The sequence below is a fragment of the Poeciliopsis prolifica genome, unplaced genomic scaffold, assembly GCF_027474105.1.
Source record: "Poeciliopsis prolifica strain line A6 unplaced genomic scaffold, Auburn_PproV2 SCAFFOLD005, whole genome shotgun sequence".
Taxonomy (NCBI): domain Eukaryota; kingdom Metazoa; phylum Chordata; class Actinopteri; order Cyprinodontiformes; family Poeciliidae; genus Poeciliopsis; species Poeciliopsis prolifica.
The window spans coordinates 6703493-6713489 of record NW_026562380.1 but is presented as its reverse complement, the minus strand read 5'-3'; the positions used below and the strand labels follow the sequence as shown (position 1 = coordinate 6713489).

Genomic DNA, 9997 nt, shown 5'->3' with positions numbered 1-9997 from the left:
TGACTTTTCTGGCCTCTGGGGATCTTTTAATATTTTTACAACTTGAAAATTGTAAGTTCCTGGTGAGAATGGAACAAATAATTTAAATTTTGCAACGGCGTAAGACCATAAGCTTATAGTACTTTAAATTTCTGGTTTACTAAAAAGCTAATAAAAAAATCAAGGTTCCAATTTTAGCTACATTAAGTAACCTTGATATGCCTCCATTTTTTCCTTCTACTCAACTTTCTGTTGATATTTCTGCACTTGTCTTTATATAATTTATACCCTTTTTTATTAGCAGTGAAACTTATTGCTATTTCAGTAAAACAATATTAAGTTTGCACATTAATATAGTAACAGATAAATTACCTTTATGATGATGCTGTTATAGCAATGCACGCCATGCCTTCCAATCATCACTGGAGCAGATTTATTAAATGTATACAAGCCAAATATATCTGGCACTATGAAGCATTTGCGTCAACAGTAGAAACAAATATTCTTGTCTTCAAAACAGCTCGGTTGCTGAGGGTGATCATTTCCCTTACATTTCAATAATGGGGACTACGTGCGTTTTTCCCCTTTAATAATATTCCCTACCTGCTTGTTCTTGCCTCTTTGGATTTTGAGTGAGGAGTAGTTAGTTTTTAAGACGGACCTCTTGGATGCAGTGCTGATGCTCATGCCCAGACACGTAGACGGTGACTTCATACTCGTTTTTCAACGCACGTCCAGCGGCTGTCGTGCCTGTGAGAGAATGGATTGATGCACCTATCGCTGAGAAAAACGAGTCTGCCGCCGGCCATAAACGCTCTTGCTCTTTATCTTTTTTTTTTTTTTTTAACTGAGATTTCTGCATTTGCTTCAGGAAACGTGTCTTTGCCAGCACGCTGCTGTACTGTGCGTGAGTTGCTGCTGCTGGTGCCGCCGCTGCTGCTGAGGACATTTTTTTTTTATATTCTTTCTTAGCAACGGTGCCACACTTACTGCTGCACTGCTTTAAAGGGAAGAAAAGCTGGAATCAGATGAGGATGACGGACCCGCGATTGCAGGTTATTCTGTTTGCAGATATTTTTTTTAAGCGGTTAAACAAGGGATAATTGGCGTCCATCAGGAAAACGGTGATGTGCATGTATTATTTGGATTACTGCAGACTGTGGAGGGTGTGGGGTTCTTAAATAGCTCGTAATTACTCAAACCAGTCATGCATTATAATCAGAACAAACAGACCAGTAAGCCTTTATGAACGCTTTATAATTCTAAAATGGGTTGTCAGACAGCAACATATATAAATAACTAATCGTTCTTTTGTATCTTACTTTTTTTTTATTACTTTTTTTAAGGAATAATGAAGGACTCAGATACTGAGATCATCATGTTCCCCTTCCGTGTAGAGGAATATTGCTGAATCTGATGACAGTGGAATCCATGTAAGCATCCGACAATACAATGAACAACACACTTTCACCATCAGACCTGGTGGATGTGCCAAGACAACAGAGCTTCAATGGCACCGGAGGTACACAGACACCTTCAGGTTGGGCCGTGATCCACACTGCCACCTTGACCTTTTGCTCTCTGCTCCTCATCTTCATCTTTTTTATGGGCTCATATGGCAACCTTGTGGTGTTCCTGTCTTTTTTCGACCCGGCCTTTCGCAAGTTCCGTACTAACTTTGACTTCATGATCCTCAACCTGTCCTTCTGTGACCTGTTCATTTGCTGCGTGACAGCTCCCATGTTTGCACTGGTGCTATTTCTGGATGCTGGCGGAGCTGATGGTGTGTCAAAGAGTTTCTGCTTCGCCTTCCACCTGACCAGCTCGGGGTTTATCATCATGTCCCTGGAGACGGTGGCAGTGATTGCCCTGCACAGACTTCGCATGGTTTTGGGGCAGCAGCCTAATCGGACCGCCTCGTTCTTCTGCACACTAGCCCTAACTGCTGTCCTGTGGACATCCAGCTTCACCATGGCTGCTCTCCTGACCATGCGAGCATACCCACGCAGAGATGGGCCTTGCTTGCCGCACTTTGGACTGGGAAGTGGACAAGCCAGGGTTGTGTTGTATGTTTACCTGGCAGACTTTGCATTTTGCGTCGCTGTGGTGTCTGTGTCCTATCTCATGATTGCTAAGACACTAAGAAAAAATGCACAAGTAAGAAAATGTCCAATTATCAGTGTAGATGCCACATGCCCACCTCAGCCAGCACCTCTCATTGCAGCGGGCTTTGAGAACATGCAGTGTGCTGTTCAAGGCCCTCCTTTGTATCGCAACCAGACTTACAACAAACTGCATAATGTACAGACACATGCATATGCAAACAGGATGAGCCAACCTATAGTCCCAGGAGCAGCCCAAGGAGCCACTTGCTGTCAGATAGTTTCTTCAGTCAACTTAGCCACAGCCAAAGACTCAAAGGCAGTTGTCACCTGTGTGGTTATTGTGTTCTCTGTCCTGCTTTGCTGCCTACCAATGGGAGTTTCACTGGCACAAGACGTTTTGTCGCCAGAAAGCAACTTTACACATTACCAATTTGAACTGTGTGGTTTTGTGCTCATTTTTCTCAAATCGGGCATCAACCCATTTGTGTACTCGCGCAATAGTGCAGGCCTCCGTCGCCGTGTGCTCTGCTGCATTCAGTGGGCCGCACTGGGTATTCTCTGTTGCAAGCAAAAGACTCGCCTCCATGCAATGGGGAAGGGCAGTCTGGAAGTCAATCGCAATAAATCTTCCCATCATGAAACCAACTCAGCTTATGTGCTTTCGCCAAAGCCACCCAGGAGGCTAGTGGACCAGGCTTGTGGGCCCAGTCGCTCTAGAGATTGTGATAGTAGCCCAAGGGCTACAGGGGTACGGAAACCTCGCCTCCCAAGCACTTCTACGCCAATGAATACCCGTATTGAGCCGTACTACAGCATTTACAACAGCAGTCCCTCGGCGGGACCCAGTTCTCCTACCAGTCTGCATCCTGTCAGCTCTCAGACATTTGCTTTTGTCAAGTCTTATGTAGCCATGCACTACCACACTCACCAAGATGCACTGCAAGACTTCGACAGCACCTCAGCACACCAGATTCCCATTCCTTCAGTTTGACCACAGAACCTTTTGGGCAGTTTCACTATGGCTTTAAGTCCAATGTGAATCTAATGACAACGTGGCTCTTTTAATGCATTGGAATCAGCAACTTTATTTCCTCTGCAGCTTGTTGAAATTATAAGCTTTGCCCCCAACACAGTAAAGAAGAAACCCTTTATTAGGAAGTGTTGATCCTTTTTTTTGTTTTGCTCTCACAGACGCAATTTCACAGAAATGTTGTGCACGCATGTGCCGTTAACAACCCAGAAATCGAAAGGTTTTATTTAAATTATTGCCAAACAGAGCAGCTTGTTGGACTGCTGCAATGCCAGGCTACCAAAATACCCTGCACAAGCCCACACAACTGTCAGTGGCATGTTTTTGCACCTTGATGAACTTTTCGCTTCTTGAGAAAATGTATTTGTGAACCTCAGACTTTTTAACCCAATAAATGGTCAGCAAGCGTTTTTGTTCTGTGGTATTAATTTTTCAAATACCCTTTTTATATAAATATGTCACTTATTATTCTAACCAGGTTTTGAAACGATCGCCCTGTACTTAATTCTGTGGATTTCTCAATACCTTCATAAGACAGTAATGGCAAGTTACATTGTTAATATATTTAACTACTAGACAGTGATAATAAAAAAATCCTATCTAATGTGCCCCCAAAGATCACAATAAAATAGTTTCATAAATAAATATTACAATTCACAGAATACTAGCACCCTCTAGTGGTCCATTACTTGTCATGAGAACCAAATTTTCCATATATTAAGCATGATGTGTGTTCTGATTTGGCATGTATATTCTTCCTTTGTAAAGTATGATTGAGGATCCTAAAAATGAGCTACCCAACTTTTAGGCATTATCATTATTGAGTAATCTGTTTGTTAAGGTGATATTCCCGTGAACTAATAAAACTCAACCAATGAACTCCCATGTAATTTTATTTTCTGCAGCAAATGCATTGGTTTATGCCCCTTCATACAGCAGTAATAAGATTCCCCAGTGTGCATTTTTTTGTAAAACCACAGAATATCTTTGAACCAATATACATTCTGTACATTCTTTAAATGTTTCATTCAAACTTTAGCTGCTTATGCACATCACACTCTCATGCATAATTTACACTCATTCTGTAAATTGGCAACACACTCACTCTTCCTGCTGCAAAGGGATTCCAAACTTCCATTTTTTTTTATCTGCAAGCACAAATAACCAGTCAGTTTAAAATCTCACACAAACAGACTCTGAAATGCACAGCAGAGAAAATAAAACCACCATGAGTATAGTTGGTTCCCCTGAATGATTAAAAAAAATCCCCTGACTCATCAAATCTTGTTTCCAATTAAACAACTCTGAAAAGAAGCATAAATATGGAGTTCAGGCATTAAATCAGCTGCCCTTTGGTGAAGCAGGAGCCCCTTTTCACCCATTAAAAGTCAGTTTAAGTCACATCACGGGCTGCGTGTCGCGTCTGCACTGGGCAGGGGCTCCTGGGCAACATGGAGTCCAGCCTTATAGTCAGGTTCAACCACAGTTTTGCCTTTTAGTACAACGTCCAAAGTCTCTGCTTTTACCAAACAGGCCTCTGTTTAACAAATGTCCTGTTGTTCTCCATGCCTCAACACCGTCGCTGGATATTTTCAGTTTAACTGGGGATGGACAGAAGTCCGTGCTCATCAGCTGTGTCGAGAATTCTGCATATGACGGGGGACTCAACCTAAGCAAAGGATAAATAAAACAAATTAGATGTCAATCTGAGCTCTGATGTAATTTAGCAAACTTTCATGTTAAAACTTGTACTCCATTTATTTATTTGCTAATAGAATATTTCCAACCATTTTTAGCAACCAATAGTGTGATATCCATAAATTGTAAAATGAGAACATTGGTTTTTATTGCAAGCTCTGAATAAAACTTTAGCTTTATTTAGCATTTTTCAAGTCCAGAAACTCCAGCTTCACTTTTGTAGTTTGTTTACTATTTAGTAATATATATCAATTGTTAGGGAACATTATACAGTGAATTCAAAAGTTACACTTTAAAAAGTAGTGTGTAATTGTCACTAACCACGTAAATGCATTACATAGTCATCAGTAATTGTACTGAAAGAAAATTGCTTAATATTAACAGCTTTTTGGAAATCTTAAGTCAAATCGAGATATTTACATTTTTTGTTTTAGAAGTGTTATCCACTCGTAACAATGTATTTTACATTTGCAGTTGATATTTTTTTTTTTACTGTTTTTCTTTTTATTATAATACTATAAAGGATATTCACACCCCACCCTTGTGAATGTCTGACCAGAACCTTTGGAACTATTGCACTAAATCTTCATCATTTCACAGATGCCTTTTAGATATTTCAATCATTCTGCTCAGTCTCGACACTTTTGAAGGAAAAAAAAAGACAATTACAACAAACCGGAGGATTAAGGATAAATGTATTCATGGGGATCCTAATGACCCACATAACAACCAGGAGAGTACCACAAACATGCTGCATCACTTGTCATCGAGATAATAGCCAATCTACTCACATTGTGTTTTGTTAAGGCCCACAGGTTACTGTCACTTATATAAACCACGTTACCTATTATGTTCTCAATATTACAACCAAACCTACCCCAAGCACATATTGACAAGTCTGAGGTTCCATCATGTAGACTGTGACAGCATGGGGAGACTCAGATTCTTTACATCTGTTAGACAGAAATAATGAATTGATTCAAATATTAACATATTAAGTGACTTATGTTGATTGAAAGGGATGTTACTTGTTCCTCTTATAGATTACTGACTCACTTGAGCTTTACGACGACCTGCCTGGGCTTTCCTGTCAGATCACATAAATCCCCGTGTCCATAAAAGTGGGAAACTACCCTAAAACAGTGCAAAGAAAAGTGGGGGAAAAGGAGAAAGGTTAACACTCAAATCAAAGTAATTTGAATTCTGGTTCTTAAAGAAAATCAAAATTGCCTACTTGACTTTCTGTGCCCCATCTTCTTTAAGCTGGTAGGATCGGGCAACGTTCTTCTTCGCCCACTCAACGTGCTCCTCTGCATTCCAATTTCCCACCACGACGATGTTCTTCCCTTGTTCCTTGTCCTGAAAAACAGATTTATAATACATCTGACAAAGAAAACTGACTTGAGAGTAGAAGAACCTTCAAATTTCTTGGGGAAAAAAATGGTTGACACATGTGACTGTTGAAACCTGTGAAATACAAACGCATTGATCAAGCTGATATTGATTTCCTGTTTTGTGATTTTGAAAAATTTGTCTTTCAAGAATAATAGGCTGGTGTACCCTGCCTCTTGCCTGAAATGTCTCGCTGGAGATAGGCACCCGCACCCCTCCTGAACCCACTAGGGACGAGGGTGTAAGAAAATGGACGAAGGTCGGTAAGCCACACAAAAAAATTCTTGAAAGACAAAGTGGGTATTGAAGTGGGTTATGTCCACTGGTTCGGTGGACATAACCAGTTAACCACTGACACATTTTTAACCTGAGCTGACTGATTGGTGGCTTTGTCTGAACACAGTTGATACATTGAAGAATAAAACAACTTTTCTGATATATATTCAGTCTTCCTGTTATCTGACAATACTTACACTCATTCCGTGATTGAAAGAATCACAAATATGTCTCAAATGTTGTATAAAATCATTTGATTTTATTAAGCATCCCTGTGCTTCCTTTTTAAACATGTCATTGATACTGAAGATAGCTAACGTTGAGCTTTCAGTTGTAATTCAAGTCATCTTACCTCATGGTACTGATGGACATGTTTTCCATAACAGAATTCATACTTCCACCAGCCCACGCCCTGAAACACATGAAGATGATTATAAATTACTGAGTAGTTTTAGAAATGATCTTTTTGTGTTAAATGAAAACACGCCTCACCCCTTGCAGACAATACAAGCCACTGAGAAACTCCTTGATCAGCTGGTCGTCTGTCAAACGAGAGATGTGTGTCGTTCCCACTGTGACCTGAACCTGCCCTCCAACAGTCATGGGTTTGTGAGTAGAGGTGAAAGCTTCCTCTCTAACCGGTGACACTCCCTCCTGTGACAAAGACAAAACTTGATTAAACTCTGTAAACAGGGGGGTGTTGTTTTTTACTTTTTGTTGATGCGCTCACCTCTCTGATGTCCGGATTGGTGCTGAAAGGTGGCTTAAGCAGCTCCTCTTGCTCTTTATCTAACTGTGTGAGCCTGTGGGGCTGCAGGGGGGATCCCTCCAGAGCCTGGCAGAAGATGGCATTCACTGGGGAGGATTTGAATCTATGGAATATCCATTGAGTTAGGAAACGATTTCATTCCAGACAAACACAACATGAAGTACTTCTCGAATAGTTCTTTAGAGTCCTACCTGTATTTTGGGTGTGCACACAGCAGAGGTGTCAACACCACAACCTCATATTCACAGGTGATGACCTCTGCAATGGACAAGATCTCATGTTTGGCTTCTGGATGGCAGACGTACAACACGGAGGTGGAGCGTGGCAGGTTCTGCTTCAACGTACACGGAGTCCCGTATCCCATTTCCACTGAGTAGTATGGAGTCAGCTGACCTTCGATGTTTTTAGTGGGCACCTAAACAGCAAATTTAAAATAAAATGGAAGTAGCAGATGTGAACAAAATCTGTATGTTTAAATTTAGCTTCAGTATATCACTTACTTCTGAAGCTATTTTAGCATTTTCTTTCTTTTCATCTTGATCTAAAATTTAAGAAAAAAAAAAGGTCAGCCACAATTTGTATGCAGGTCAAAAATTAGACTTAGCTCATTTCAGAAATTAAATAACAGAAATCGAAATACAAAGTCACAATATACCCCACCTGTATCAGCTGACTGACTCCTCTGTTCCATGCTCCCCAGGTAATACTCCTGAACACTGATTTTCTATGGAAGCACACATGATAATTTCAGGATCCATCTGCTGGCTTCTCATTCATGTCATCTGATCGTTGATCTCTCAACCCACTCACCTGACCTGTCTCCTTCTCTTCATGATACTGCCGAACATGCTTCCCGTGGCACACTTCATATGTCCAGTAAGACTCAATCTACAAGGTTGCATTAAAAATCGAGAGGCTTACATTTGTCAAAGACTCCCCCCACCACAGACAAAAAATTATTTTCCGTCATGGTCTGCTAATGTTGCATGAACTCCAACTGAAGACAGTTTCAATTTCATGTCTCACCCTGTAGGAGCAGCTGCTTCGTTTGAACAGCGGCTCCAGAAGTTCTCCTGGACTGGGACCACCATATCCTTTATCATCATCCTGAAAAATTAGACAACAACACAGTAACACTTTAAAGAGTAAGATATCAAATCATTAAAAGGTTTCTTTGTTATATTGGTGCAAAATGAATGCAGCTACACAGATCTTTCGTGCCTTAGTTTTATGCAATTTTAGCTGCACTTTTAGTGTCTAACTTTCAACTTCGCTATTTCATCTATACTTGTCCTAATGTAAATAATTTAGATTGAATACTTGAAAATAAAACTGTCACTATGATGGATTTGTAGATTGCAGCTTTTTTCATGCTTAGCCTTTTAAGATCTTTATCTTTTATTTTCTAAAAGTTGATTCTTTTTATTACTTTGTGTTTGTCATGTTAAAAGTTTTCTTTAGTTTCTTGCTTCTGTGCATTGTTTTGGGAATATAGAAAGTTTTTCTATTCATTGGTTGCTTTAGATCAGATCTCCTCAGTTACAACAAACAACTCACAGTACGTAGTGGAAGAATAAGTATCGAGACTTCAGTCTTTAGTATTACTTAATGTGTGTGTGATCAAATAAATCACAGAATTGTTATCAGACTGGTTTGGTGGACATAATGAAAAACTATATAAGATCAGTAAAACTTCTACAACTAAATGTTTTATGTCATTAATGTATCTATTGAAGTAAGGAAGCGTTTCTTCCGATGATTAAATATAAAAAGATGAAGGGTTTACACCCTAAAGTTGAACCAAACAATGTACTGATCACCTCTTCCCCATTTGCCAGTGAAGGCAGCAAACATTTGTACTTCTCCTTTTCAGTTGTTGTCATGATGACGAAGTCATCGTCACTGTAAAGAGCGCCTGAAGTTGGCTGCAAAACGGAAACAAAAGAATCACAATAACGTTTGGGATACAAAAACAGGACCTTAAGGTAGCAGTTTAGGCTTATGTCCAACCTAAGCTAGTAACGTTCGTGTATGATCAGGTCCTTACAGTTTTAAAAACAATGTGCTATAAAGCAAGTAAGTAGGAAGCCTACCAGTCTGAATTCAGCACCCGGCCAGGTTATTTTAAAAGGAATCTCATCAGTAAATGAGGGATACCCCCCTCTGTTTGCAGAGACGTTGCTGCAGACCCCCAATAGTCCTCCAAAAAGCAGCAACATCAACCCGGCCATCACCTCTCCTGCCCGGCTGCTTAGTTCCTGCAGGCCCCTCCGCATGTTCGCTGAAAGCCTCTTTACCACCCACTCGCTCCTGGATAAATCACTTAAAAGATACTTCGGTTTGGCACACGTAAGGAATGACACTGGGAGGCGGATGTCAACACTACGCCAAACACAGGAAGTGACCTGCATGGCTGCCACGTCGTTTTCCGTCTTTGCGTTTAGCACAGTAACAACACTGCCCTCTGGTGGCAAAAAATAGGAGCATGAATAAATAAATAAATACCCGGAAGTGAAAGTGCTCTTATTGGATTGTATTTATAAGATAAATACAAATAATATTAAATATTTATGTTTTACATGTACACAGCTGTACTTTACACGTTGCGTACTTTTATAAGTACAGAGTAAATAAAGTTTTTCGGAAGAGAGTCAAAAACAAGCTTTTCAGGGCTTAATAAACGAGAAAACCTGCAGATGCACAGAGATTCACATGATTTGAAGATTTCACGGTGTCATATTTTGATGA

General features: G+C 40.2%; 2 protein-coding genes across 2 annotated transcripts; one reads left to right on the top strand and one right to left on the bottom strand.

The window, feature by feature from the left end:
- The first annotated feature begins 569 nt into the window (after nt 1–569).
- On the top strand, nt 570–3521 carry gpr75 (G protein-coupled receptor 75). The gene is made up of 2 exons (XM_055029871.1): nt 570–1034; nt 1326–3521. The coding sequence occupies exon 2, from the start codon at nt 1432–1434 to the stop codon at nt 3073–3075; it is 1644 nt and encodes a 547-aa protein (XP_054885846.1). The 5' UTR covers nt 570–1034; nt 1326–1431; the 3' UTR covers nt 3076–3521.
- A 468-nt stretch (nt 3522–3989) lies between these two features.
- Nucleotides 3990–9661, bottom strand: erlec1 (endoplasmic reticulum lectin 1). The gene is made up of 14 exons (XM_055029872.1): nt 9343–9661; nt 9070–9174; nt 8276–8356; nt 8060–8137; nt 7910–7973; nt 7750–7790; nt 7441–7664; nt 7211–7352; nt 6973–7134; nt 6833–6892; nt 6047–6171; nt 5869–5946; nt 5690–5765; nt 3990–4783 (listed from the first exon to the last, which is right to left on the bottom strand). Exons 1-14 carry the CDS (start codon nt 9658–9660, stop codon nt 4712–4714), a joined length of 1626 nt encoding a protein of 541 aa, XP_054885847.1. The 5' UTR covers nt 9661; the 3' UTR covers nt 3990–4711.
- Between the last annotated feature and the right edge of the window lie 336 nt (nt 9662–9997).